At 39.4% G+C, this 13,210-nt stretch overlaps 1 protein-coding gene across 1 annotated transcript in view; it reads left to right on the forward strand.

Moving 5' to 3' along the window:
* patj (PATJ crumbs cell polarity complex component) overlaps positions 1–13,210 on the forward strand; it is a 64,593-nt gene that overhangs the window by 9,416 nt on the left and 41,967 nt on the right. The window contains exons 9-25 of the mRNA XM_062515614.1: positions 218–463; positions 879–981; positions 1,206–1,294; positions 2,434–2,575; positions 3,292–3,420; positions 4,055–4,134; positions 4,220–4,276; positions 4,806–4,940; positions 5,569–5,733; positions 6,485–6,694; positions 7,785–7,991; positions 8,166–8,276; positions 8,900–9,283; positions 9,798–9,876; positions 10,212–10,302; positions 11,312–11,386; positions 11,505–11,576. Coding sequence (XP_062371598.1) covers positions 218–463; positions 879–981; positions 1,206–1,294; positions 2,434–2,575; positions 3,292–3,420; positions 4,055–4,134; positions 4,220–4,276; positions 4,806–4,940; positions 5,569–5,733; positions 6,485–6,694; positions 7,785–7,991; positions 8,166–8,276; positions 8,900–9,283; positions 9,798–9,876; positions 10,212–10,302; positions 11,312–11,386; positions 11,505–11,576 — 2,375 coding nt within the window. The remainder of the gene's footprint in view (positions 1–217; positions 464–878; positions 982–1,205; positions 1,295–2,433; positions 2,576–3,291; positions 3,421–4,054; positions 4,135–4,219; positions 4,277–4,805; positions 4,941–5,568; positions 5,734–6,484; positions 6,695–7,784; positions 7,992–8,165; positions 8,277–8,899; positions 9,284–9,797; positions 9,877–10,211; positions 10,303–11,311; positions 11,387–11,504; positions 11,577–13,210) is intronic.

Below are 13,210 nucleotides of genomic sequence, written 5' to 3' on the forward strand. Positions count from 1 at the left end.
GACTATTGGTCACATTAGGTTTCTCAAATTAGACACTATAATGCATTTGTTCTTTTGCTCAGTTTTGCACTGGGCCCTTCCGCCCATCCATCTGTTCTGGTTAAATCCTGCTAAGTCAGTATAAATATGAGTTTCGTGTTTTTTCGTGTACCAAGCTTCTCTTTTTCTTTTAATGTTTCTGTGTTGTTCCATTGTGTTCCATCTTTCTCTCTGATAGGATGGACGCTTGCGCACTGGGGACCATATCTTACGCATTGGTGACACCTCCACGCAGGGTCTGGCTAGTGATCAGGTGGTGCGAGTTTTGCAAGAGTGTGGTAGTCACGTGCGTATGCTGATTGCTCGTGATCCTCTCAAGTTGCCTCGGCAAGCTCCAACTCCACCTCCAGCCCCAGTCACAGCACCTGTTGCGGCCTTACCTCCACCTGTGCCTCTTCGAAAGACCAGCAAAGCCAGCAGAATTGTACGTGGTGGGAGAAGCTACACACCTACAGCACATAGAAGTTATTTGGATTCAGAAATGTTCCATTTGGTCCACGGTGCCAGAGACATTGAGAAGTTTCAGTTTACAATTTATGTTAAAAAATTGTTTTAGGTACTTAGTCCTCATGAGCAGAATTTTACTTCCGTGCTAGGCTGGATGAACCCTGCCTGACCTGCCGGCGAACTTTTTTAAGATCAATTTCCAAATGATGGTTTTATATTCGTCTTTTTAGTCAACTTAAGCATGGGTTCAAATGCTAACAGTATGAGCTTCACTGTACTGTATATTGTATGTTTTCGTATGATCTAGACTTTTATTTTTTGAAACTGAATTGAACTTTTTTAGATTTAGGCTAGTGAGTTTAGTTTTGGCTAATATTGTTTTTTTTCTACAGCCTAACTTGCAGGGTTATGAGATTCATGAAGTACCTGTGAAGAAGAAAGAGGGCCAGAGTCTTGGAATTTCCATCATAGGGCACAATACATTAAGCAGCGAAGGTAACATACATACTCTATAATAAATTGATTATGATGAGTTCCTCAAAGCTTATGTTGAACATGAACTGACCTTCACAGATCATGGATCTTTAAAATGTATTTAAACATTTTTACGTTCCTACAGTATGTTCCTGTGCGGCTACTACTACTGCATAGTCCTATTACAGCCAATACCCCCTGATTCTTTCAGTCATTCAGTCTCTTTATTTCTGTCTCCCTATTAGATGCTGTTGGAGTATATATAAAGAATGTGGTTCCCGGGAGTGCTGCAGATCAGAGCGGGAACATTCATGTCCATGACAGGATTATAGCGGTAGGTGACCAGACACTTTTAAGTAGATCTTCTTTATAGTGTAACTGGCGAAAATGGACAAAAAAGTGTTTTTTTTCTGAATGAAAAGCCCAAAATCGCAAAACAGTGGATTAGCATGGGGTGGTGAGCCAAACGATTTCAAAATAGCATTTTTTAACCACTAATATTGCTCAAAACAGCGCCAAACCTTGTCAGCAGCTTGCTCTGGGTGTCTAGACATAAAATGAAGCACCAACAATGTAGTTCACGAAGTGTATAACAGAAGACTGTTAAGAACACTTACCAATTGTACCCCTTCCAGCTCTTCGCAAAGGAAAGTCTTTTAGTGACGCTTGTCGAATGCAATGCAAAACGAGGGAGACCATTGAAGATTTCATCCAGAAAAAAAAAAAAGTATACTTTGTTGTTCGTGGACGGGAGCTATTGCAGGAAGGGACTACGGGATAGGACACACACATTGTCAGAGGACACATTCAGTCAGATAGGATGCACACATAGTCAAGATACAGTAGTTAACTCATGATCATGAGGAAGATGAAGATGGGACATCAACTCATGATCATGAGGAAGATTGCAGTTGCTAGCTCGGCTTTGGCTCGACGGTGTGAAAGGGGCTCAAATAGGGCTCAAATTTGTGTCCATGACTGCTCATAAGGGCCTGTGTCCACCAATTGTGTTTTTTTGCGCCGAGTGCTCAAAGTTGAAATCTGTTCAACTTTTAGAACAGCGCTGGGCTCATCAATGTCATTTCTCTTTATAAACCATCTCTGGTTTTGGTAACATAGCAATAATAAACACTTGACCGAAGCACTGAGAAAAAGGAGGTTGAGGGCGCTCTCAGCGTAAAAAACGTGATTGGTGGACACAGCACCTAAATCTACCAAATTTTAAGGGATGTGTGCATGTACTGTATGTAATTCCATTACTGAATATGTGCTCTGGGTGTTGGGTAACCAAAGCTACTGTATGTTCTTCTGGGCCTTCACGTAGCATTCAAAAGCTTAGAAATTAGGAGTTGTCCACCAATGGATTTTGATACCCAGAGGAAATACCACATGAATATCTCCTTCACTTCCTCACTGACTTCACCTCTCTATTGTCACTGTGTTGTTTGCACTCCATCCTCATCTCCCCCGCAGCTTGACGGAGTGAACCTGCAGGGTTTCACCAATCAGGAAGTTTTGGGGGTGATGAAGCAGACTGGCCAGACAGTCACCCTCACGCTAGTACGCAAGATTGCTTCACCCAAGCATGATTCCACTGAAAAATCCCTGGACAGGGGTAAGTGGCCACCTATGAATAGAATCACACATGTTTCCCCACTGCCAACCTTAATGCTTGAAATGTTAAATGCTCATATTCTCTCAATAGTAGCTTTAGGTTCCAGTGAAGTCCATTTAATATTTTTCTGGTTAAATATGTACGTTTGTTTAATACATTTAGGGAAGATCATGCACATGTTCAGGTTGTGATTTGTGGGGGGGGGGGGGGGGTGGATTGGTCGCACTCTGGAGCCCTGCTTTCCCCTCCCAGATTAAATATTCATACTGGTTAAAAAAGGCATATGAATCATCTCTAAAATAAGGGTAAATTCCTTAGTATAGGGTTGTTGAAAGTTCGCACCTTTTTTTAAAACGCGCCTCTTTTTTTTCTCTCTCTCTTGGATGTAGCCATCAGCATCTTCGTTCAGGGACATTCCTTGTAGAATTCTCAATCGTTTTGGCCTCTATATGTCCAGTTATATAGTTTCTGCCTGTTCTTGATCGTGGATATTGTGAAATAAATTTCTGAATAAATGCAACTTATATTCCTTCTTCATGATGCATTTTTTTTGACAGATTTTTTTTACTTTTAGTCTGGAAAGTATGGTAGTTAATCCTGTATGTCATCCTACACTTAACAGCCTGACTATTGCTCCCGTTTTGAGTGTCTTGTTGTGTTTTGTTTTTAATTATAAGGTTGTGTGTGTGTGTGTGTGTGTGTGTGTGTCTGGGCAGTTCATAGAGAGTCCTCTCGGATGTCACTGAAGAGATCATCAGAGCTCAAAGTTAGATCTGACATACCTGTTGTCACAGAGTTACTGGAGTCAACCAACATTGCTTCAGAGCCACAAGCCTCAATTAGTGGTGAGTTCCTATAGTCTCACTAAATCCTGTGGTATGAACATACATGTTTCATGTAACCTGGTAATGGGGCAGATGGATCAGGGCACAAAAAGTTGTGTATTTCACTGGTAGATCACCTTAAATTGATCTGTGTGAATAAGAATCAGGGCAGTACCACAAGGACGAGTGCTTAACACTTTGAGTGCCAAAAATGCAATATTAAGTTTTTAGCTTATAGCATAAGGTGTGTTAGACACCCTAACACACCTTATGTGCGATTTTGGGAACTCTATGATGAATAGAACTGAAATAGATGACGATCGAAAACTCTAACTTTGTTTAGAAAACGCTCTAGAAATAAAGATTATTATTATTATTATTATTATTATTATTATTGTTATTGTTATTACTAATAATAATAGTATTATTGTTGTTATTGTTGTTATTATTACTATGTATTAATATTATTATTGATAATAATAGTAGTAATGATAATAATAATACATTATGTCTGTGGCTCTATCATCATAGAATCAAATATGTGATTTACAGTAACAAAATATAAGCATAAACATTTAAAACAAACTTAATTACTTACCCTTACCTGACATGCAAATGCAATGATTTTGAAGCCCATTTTCTGTCTCGTGGTCAGCTGCCGACCCAATTGGCCTGGTTGAGCGTGAGCTGAGGGAAAAGTGGGAGCAGGCACTTGGACCACACTATGATGTTATGGTGAGATGCCTTCATTAAACAATGGCTGTTTTGTGGGATTTTGCCAGGCTAATATGCTGTTTTTGATTGATGCTTTTGACCTTAGGTTTTGCAGATGGACCCTCTCATTGAGGATGACTTAGAGCTTCAGAAATTCTCCAAGGTAGGGAGGCTTTATGAACGATTTTACATGGGTTTACATAGGTCATCTTTCAGTTTCCAGAAATTAAACTTTGATTAAGCACTTCATACCTTCTAGCATTCTAGCAATGTTTCAAAGCTAAGGTTCATCAGAATCCTGGGATACGCCTCCTTGACAACAGGAGAGATGGATCTAACAACTGGCCTTTGACCATAGCAACCATCCATGTCCTGCAACTTGCAAGTTGATAGTTATAATTAGTTGATATGTGGCGGAAAGAAGTAGTTTAACAAGACAGTTTTAGCGAATGAGCTAATAAGCGGGATAACGGACTCCACGGCATTCAGTTTGCAGAAATAAATGTACTTACGAGGTGTAAAGGCCCCCCTGCTGCATTTTGGGGCCGTATATCTCGGCCGTGCACCGTGTGAACTGAACGCTGTGTCATCCATTATCCCTTACATAATATTCAAGGAAGACAAAGCGTGTGAACATTGTCACGTATTGATATGTCTGTGTTTGTTTCCTCACCGGTATGGTGGTTGCTCAGTTGCATCCAATACATACCATGCGTTTAGGAGTAGAACTGGACTCATTTGATGGACATCACTACATCTCCACTGTAAATCCTGATGGCCCTGTGGCCAAGCATGGCTTACTAAGGCCAGAGGATGAACTACTTGAGGTGAAAAATCATGAATTGTCATCTATTTTTAGCACATATGCTTCTTGTGATTGTGATATCCCTTCTTCCCATCCTGTTGTTGTTTTATATTATACACATGTTCATTTTCATGGTTTTGCCATGAAAATGAAGAAAAAATATATCTAAAGGGTTTTTGGGAAACTTTCAAAAATATGCTAGTGGGTAACTCCATGAAATGCAGCAATTTAATTTTAAGATGTTCATGCAAATATAGGAAATATTCTCAGGTTAAAATGTGTAGTTACAGCTAAGTCACAGAATTATTTCTTTATCTTTGACTGAGATGCTTTGAACAGCACCTAATTTGATGTGTATGGTCATGCTGAAAGCCTCTGGGTGCATGGCAAGTTTGTGAACTTTTGTCCATGGGGGGCCATGAAATAAATTAATTTGTATGTGTAGATGTGTGACTGTACACCCATCCGCTTGTAGATGGTGGTGTCAAGTGAAGGGCTGCCGGTAAGGGATGGTGACACAGAATTACACCATACCCCCCGACCTGCTGAATGTGAAGAAAAGAAATGCATTGCTATTTGTCTTTGGCCTATTTGATTTCTGCCTTCCAGAAACGTTCAATAATGTAGTGGTATGTGTGTATCATGTGTAGGTGAATGGAGTACAATTGTATGGGAAGACTCGTCGAGAAGCAGTGGCTTTCCTAAGGGAAGTACCTCCGCCCTTCACTTTGGTCTGCTGCAGACTGCTGAGTGAGGAAGAATCAGAGGTGCAAGACTGGAGACCTGACAGCCCAGTGACCAGAAGACCAGAGCAGGTCTTGCACAAATACAGACTCACAGACTGTCTTTGTAATGTGAAAAAAAGAGCTTTGAGAACAAAAACCAACGTAGATTTTTGAGTCAAAACTTGCTGACCAAAACGATTCCACATCAAAATCTTTTCAAAATTAAAACGTTTTGCCTCCAAGTTAAACTGGACTTGATTTCAACTCAAAAACTTTTGCATCCGAGTCTGAATTTTGCACAAGTCAAAAAGTTTTGCACATCAAAATCTTGTAATGGAAACGGTTGGAAGTTAGTCATGTTGTTGACTTACAGTACATTCAGAAGTAAACATATTAAATGTTGGAATGTAGGGAGAACATATAATTTGCGATAGCTGATTGGATGAGTAATTCCTTCAGAAGTTAAGAAATGTGCACAGTGCTGTACCTGTGCCTTTTTTTCTTTTTTTTTGTTACGAGTGATAGCTGGGCAGCCTAAGTCATGGTGTAAAACTCTAAATGGATTTTTCCAGACGTCAATTGGAGAAATGAATAGGAAACTTACTTCCAGAAGTTGTCTCGGAGGAGGGGCAGAACTGTTGAGCTCCATGTGTTTAACTGTAGCCAGCCCTAGATGAGGTTGGATCTGGCTGCCTTTAGAGATTGAGAACTTGAGGAATACTAATTTGTACAATTTTTTTTAAATAATATTTTAATGGTAAGCATCATAAACATTGGTTTTACAGCATGCGTTATCTTCCTTAAATTTATTTTATTTTGTTTCTGAAAACATTTCCACCAGGAGCTGCTCGACACATCTGTGTCTATGGTAGAAAGTGTGCATACAGCTCCAAGTCCTGAGAATGGAAATGGTGAGATTAATGATGGTGCTGTGTGTGATGAAGAGGAAGATGATGAAGACGGAGAGCTGGCTCTCTGGGCCCCTGATGTGCAAGTACTGGAACTGGAGAAGGCAGAACACGGGTTAGGCTTTAGCATCCTTGACTACCAGGTAAGGACACTTTTTCACTTTTTATCTTTTCATGTTTTTCTATGCACCACATTGAGTCGTATAAGGCACGAAATACATAGTTAGCATAGCAACTTTGAGGCATGGGGGGTTTACTCCCCGCTTTGTTTGATTGATAGCCCTTGACACCTACAGTAGATGGCCTAGCTGTCTGTCCTTTTAAGAAAAGGAGAAATACATCCCTGAAACTAAAGCTTCCAGCTGCTTGAACACTAGAATGTGTTGATGATGCACAGTCATAACACATTTTTTAAGCAATTTCACCATTCAGGAATATACTATAGGGGTCATTCCACCTCAATTCAACAAATGCCTTCTGCTCGGCCATCTCAAATTTGCTTTAAGATTTTACCACCTAAAGAGTAACCATTTAAGCTAACAAGCCAAAATATTAGCTTGATATACCTAATACATCCAGACAAAAAAAAGAGAAAAATTGAACATGGTAACCCCCTTCTGATTTTTGGCATATTTGCACGCTCATCTAAATCGGCAGCAAAGTTCAGTTGTCATTATCTCAAAAAGTTTTCAAGCTAGAGACTTATAATACCTATAGATTCCATATGTACATTTGTAAGCCATACAGTATGTGTTGATACTGACTGTGTTATAATCTTGTGAAATCAGAAGAAATATTGGGGAATTTATTTCAACCGCCCACATTGGGTGCCCCATTACACAATTTATAAATAAAATGTTTGGCAAATGGCTATGTCTCCCTTCAGAGGTGTTTCAGCTGTCTTTGAAAAAGTAATTATGAGGTGTCTATTGATTTTTTGTTATCTGCTAATTATCATTTCCAATGGGAGGAGTTAGGTATTTAAACATATTTGTGAAACACAGGTAGGCTTTCATTTGTTTTCACATTATAAAGTATTTAAGTCACAAGAGGCCCCTTAGTCTTTGTTTGACTTCTATAGTGGGTACATATATTGTTTTGGTGGAAGTTATTTCAAGGAAATCATCTCAATTTTGCCCAAATTCCTGCTGCCCTTGGTATTTGCATTGTGATAGAATGACAACCTCAGTGTTTCTGCTTTGCTTGATTTATGGTCTGTGCTGCCCCCCACAGGATCCTCTGGATGCCGCACGCTCTGTCATCGTGATTCGTTCATTGGTTCCTGGGGGTGTGGCAGAGCGCAACGGTGGCCTTCTACCTGGGGATCAACTGGTGTTTGTTAATGATACATACCTTGACACAAGCTCCCTTGCCCAGGCTGTGGAGGTACTCAAGGCTTTGTCACCTGGGAAAGTCTATCTAGGCATACGGAAACCTCTGGTATGTCCAAGGATGTTGCAACTCAAAACACTTTTAGTAATCTGATGACCTCTATATGTGTTTTTTAGAGTAAAACCATAGTGCCATATTGTCTTTGCTGTTAATGACAAAGATACAGGCACACAGTTATGTTTGTGTGTGTGTGTGTGTGTGTGTGTGTGTGTGTGTGTGCAGGCAGATGAGAATAAGACTGGGGTAAAAGACTGGCAGTCTGGAAGGGAAAGCAGTATTGAGGAGCCTGAGGTGGAGAATCCACTCGTTCACAGCATCCTGTCTACTCATAAGGTTTTTCTACATCTCCCATCATCTCAGCTTGCCATTAACAAGAAATTCTGATACTGATAGACGTCTATACACTGCGAAAAATAAAATCTAGCCAAGTGTTAGTAATATTCATTTACATACACATGCTAAAGTTGACCAAAAGAGGTGTAAAAAATTATCAAAAAATCATCAATCAAATTTTCTTTGTCAAGGAATAATGTATCATAAATAAATAAATATTGTTAAAGCCCCACATCATCACATACCCTTCACCATACCTAGAGATTGCCATGGTTATATCTCAGTTAGCCTACAATATTAGCTGGTTTGATTTACATTGAGCTCAATGAGCACAAAATAGACTGAAAACAATTTCAATTTGTATATCCCCCACTGTGTAATGAAAAATGGGAATGTAAGTTTGATAAATATAATTAGAGGGGATGCATTGGAATCCCATTGTCTCAGTTTTTAAGTATATAATCTGGCTCTCCCTAAGGTGTTTCCTGTGTGTCAAAATGAAAGTCCCAGACATGTCTCATGCTTTGAGCATTATATATCCAGATTGGCTTGACGCACATGCTTCAAAGTTGGTGTTTGTATGGCTCAAAGATGCAGACTACTGATGGTGTCTGTTGTTATAGGGTTTTGAGGATCCCCCTGCAACCTTGAGGAAGCAAGAGGATTTTAGCGATGACCCAGAACTGATCTTGGACAGCATGCCACGCTATGCCTCTCCACTTATCTCCAATGATGACTGCGCTCCCTCGTTCTCCTCCCACCTGGTCGCAGAAGACAACCAATCCGACCAATATGACTCTTCCTCGGACACCACAGAGGACATGCCCTGCCTAGAGATGGAGATGGCGGTGGACGAGGAGGAAAAGAAGGAGGAGGAGGATCAGCAGCAGGAGTCTGCAGAGAGAAATGAAAGCGCATACGACAGACAAGTCTTGTTGGAGAGAGATGATCAAACAGTGTCTGACCTTATTAGCCTTTCACCTATTCCCCCTGTGTTAGAGGAGCAGGTGAGTGCAGTACCCATTCAGTCTTTCTGGCAGTTGTAACATGTTGTAGTTCCATATTTGATCACCAATAACTTGTACAATCGTTGCAATAGAATCTAAACCACCTGTCCAACTTACTTATTGACTACATTGGATGTCATAGAGGCCTTTATTTGAAGAAGTTACAGGTTACAGATATTTGCCAATTGCCTATACTGTATCTTCACATTAAGGTTTTACACAGTCCTTAGGCTGCTTTTTGTTTCTTTAAAAAGCTGCTGTTCATTGAATAGTAAAATAATTGTGATCATTTGGTTGTCATTCTTTTGTCAACCTACTGTAGATGTAGTAGGCTACTTTATATTTGCGTTTATAGCATACAGTGTCACTGAAAAAAGCAGAATGTTTAAATTCTTTGGTGTTGCTTGTTACCTTTATTGAGTTCCACATTTCTGCACTGCCAAATTTGTACAAAACAATTACAATGAAACCATTTGTAAATATGCTAATTCTTATTTATTTTTTTTCCTTACAGAAAGATGTTGTGAAAGAGGATAGTACAGAAGTAGAAGAGACAGTTAGTTCTACAGCTCTGCCTACAGAGTCACTTTCCAGTAAGATTTTAAACTTAAAATGTACATTATTTTTCAATGCAAGTGTGGATCATTTTATTTAACCAGCATGTCCTTCTCAAAGTTTTGAACTGATTTATGGAAAGAAAACAAAAACAAGAGCTAGAAACATAGATGGATTGCAAGGAAAAAGAAAAAAAAACTCTCTTTTTTTGATGTTCAGGGAAAAAAATATATTAGTGTATTAGTACCTCCATAAACAATCAGAATTCATGCAATTATTCTTCTTTAATTGAAGTTATTTTGAAATGGAAATCTCTTTGAGCAATATCTCAAATGTTTACTGTTTTTCTGTCTGTTGTTTGTTGTTATCAAAGCTCTGCCAATATCATCAGGGATAGAATTTGGTGACCTCTGGACAGAAGCTGACCCCCAGGATGATGGAGGACTGGGAAATACAGACAACGAGTGAGATATAGCCATGAACATGCACTAGTATTTCAATACTACTAATACTTAGCCTGACGAGCCAGACCCACATCAAGATGTAGGGTCTGGACACTCACCGTAGACAGGGCTCAATTGGAGGGGTGGGATAAACATTTGTCTTTCAAATTCCCTCCCCGCAATAGGATAACGCTAAACGAATCATCTTCTTGTTTTCAAATAACAGGATGCGTTACCGTCGCAACTTCTGGTCGCATGTCAGACACCATTATGTTAAGCCCACCCACCGACTCTATACACGCTGTGATTGGCCCGCTGGTGCTTCGGGTTCTCAGCTCCATGGCTCTATGGATCGTGCCTAGACTGCCCCGCCAGCCAAATTACATTTGCTGCCGCTAGGGGCGTCTAGATTTCTAGGCTAACTAATACTACAATATCTACTGAAACAATTCTAAAATGTTAATATTAAAAGAAAAGCTATGATTCTTTCCATGTATAGTCAATCAGGGAATGAATGAAGGCCACTGGTGATTTTAAGTTATATTTCAAGACCACAGGTGATTTTTAAGTGGCAGAAATCAGGCTGTAAAGGTGGCTCTAATTCCAGCCTATTTTTTTCATCTGAGACACAGGAAGGGGAAAACATAATATCGCCACAATTATCCCAGCTGAAACTGTACAATGTGGGTTTCATAAGGATTCAGTGATTCAAAAATGTTTCAATTGATAACCAACGTAACTTATCTAAGCATATAGCCTCAGTCACAAAGTAATGTCAATTAATTTCTATGATATACTTCTACTGTTCAGAAGATCGTATCCTATCTCATCATGCCACAAAACCTCTTGTGCAAGCTATGGTTCTTTCCACACTGAACTACTGCAATGCAGTGTTAGCTGGCCCACCTGCAGACATTATGCAATATTATTCAAAATGTAGATCAGTGCATTTTATTTATTTGTTAATTGAAACGTTTTTATTGTGACACAACTTTAAAGACCATAACATTCATAGTGACTTATTTTTCAGGTTGCGACATTCAACAAGCAGTGAGAAAAAGAGAAAGGGTCAGGCAGTGGCAGTGGCTCCTAGAGGAGAGCAAAGGTAAGGCTGACCAAACTGTACAGTGTCTGACCAATTTTTGTCAAATTATTTATTTAAGGAAAATAGTTCTCTGTGTGTGTGTGTGTGTGTGTGTTTTGATGTTTCCTTGTGTTTCAAGTTTCTTGCCCCAGAGAGAAGAGGGGGAGGGAGAGGAAACTCCAGCATTTAGCCACTGGGGACCTCCTCACAGGCAAGTTTATCTTTTATTGTGGAGATGCACCATGCATGATTCAGTATTACCTATGGGCAATTCCATATCAGTTGGAACAGGTCCGACACCATGGTCCTCAGTTTTTCCTGATTTTTGGTCCAAATGTTCCTCCATGTCTCATTAGAAGAAAACCAAAATTTTAGCTGGGTATCTTGTTTAGTTTCTGAGATATGGCTCTTCAAATGTGGTTAGACGCGTCCTAAAAAAAGGCTGAAAATTCTGGATTTAATGAGCACCACTTTTTTTTAAACCCCTCTCCTCTCTTAAGGCTACCATATTATTTTCTAAAAATTTGAACACTGGGGCAGTACCCTGTGTTGTTGTCCAAAATCATAAAGGAATTACAGTCCTTCCCACCATTGGAGACTTATTCATCGAAACAAACCCATATTTGTTTTGAAAGCAATGAAAAAAAAACCCTGTTTTTGTTCTCTTATGGTCATGAATGGCTAGCACTCACAGTTTTGAAACTCTACATATATATAGTCCATGAGTAAGAGAACATGTTGACAAAAAATTGAGAATGTTAGTTTTAGTATTTCGAGGCTATGAGCCTTCAAAGTTGGCCAAAATGGCGTTTTTTCCTAAAAATGCCACTTTTATTGCCTTTTTCCAAGGACAAGATGAAATGCAAATCCAACATTTCTTTTTTTCTGCAATAGTGTGGCACTTTGTAGATCATGTGAATGTGGTAGATCCAACCTGTCCATTTTAATATCCCCACAGCACATGTCTGAAGTTAGAAAAAATGAAAAATAGTCTTGGCTGAAGGAGGTGTTGGTTTGATTTGTATGAACCTCTTAGAAGGACAATATGGGGTGTAAACCCATTTGGTCTTTTTGAGGGATCAGCATGCCATCCTGTTAACAGGATAAAAATCTTATATCCCATTTTTACTCTTTATTGATCCCTTAGAATATGTCCAAAAGTTGTCATAAATGAAAAAAGGCGACTAAATTGAGGGGCTTAAATGGCCAAGTGGATCAAGTCACACAAGGCTAAAAATGAAATATAAGACAGAAGAGATACTGAGGGAGAACACTGTGAAATGTATAACCCCTGCTATGATGGCCTTTGAACCCACTTTGTCCTTAACTGAGGTTCATTCTTATTAAACAAATTTCTTCTGCATGAAGCATATTGTCTCCTGGTTGCTGTTGGAGTTACCGTTGGATGCAGCTTGCATTGTGATTTGTTCTAATGGTATCCCTGGACAATTAACCCGAGATCCACTTAGATAAACATAACCCTAGGACCAGTGAAAATCCTACACTTTTTGGTCATCCATATCCATCCATAAGTTAAACCCTAAGGGAGGATTTTTTTATGTCACACAAAGTGGGTACCAATCAACTCCAAATGGTCTGAAACATACTCCTACATAATATCTCAAACCATGATTTTGGCCTCAACACATAAGCAAATTTCATTTTTTTGTTTTTTCCCATTCGTTTCAATGGGAAATAGTTTTTTGCGAACAACTCTTGAACGGAAGGTCGTAGACTCAATCTGATTTGCTCCATCAGACATAATTCGACCATGAGGATCAAGCAAGAAGTAAATGTTTATATCTATGACCTTCCGTTCTCTAGATATAGCCTTTTTAAAGTTTA

This window comes from Sardina pilchardus, chromosome 15 (assembly GCF_963854185.1).
Source record: "Sardina pilchardus chromosome 15, fSarPil1.1, whole genome shotgun sequence".
Taxonomy (NCBI): Eukaryota; Metazoa; Chordata; class Actinopteri; order Clupeiformes; family Clupeidae; genus Sardina; species Sardina pilchardus.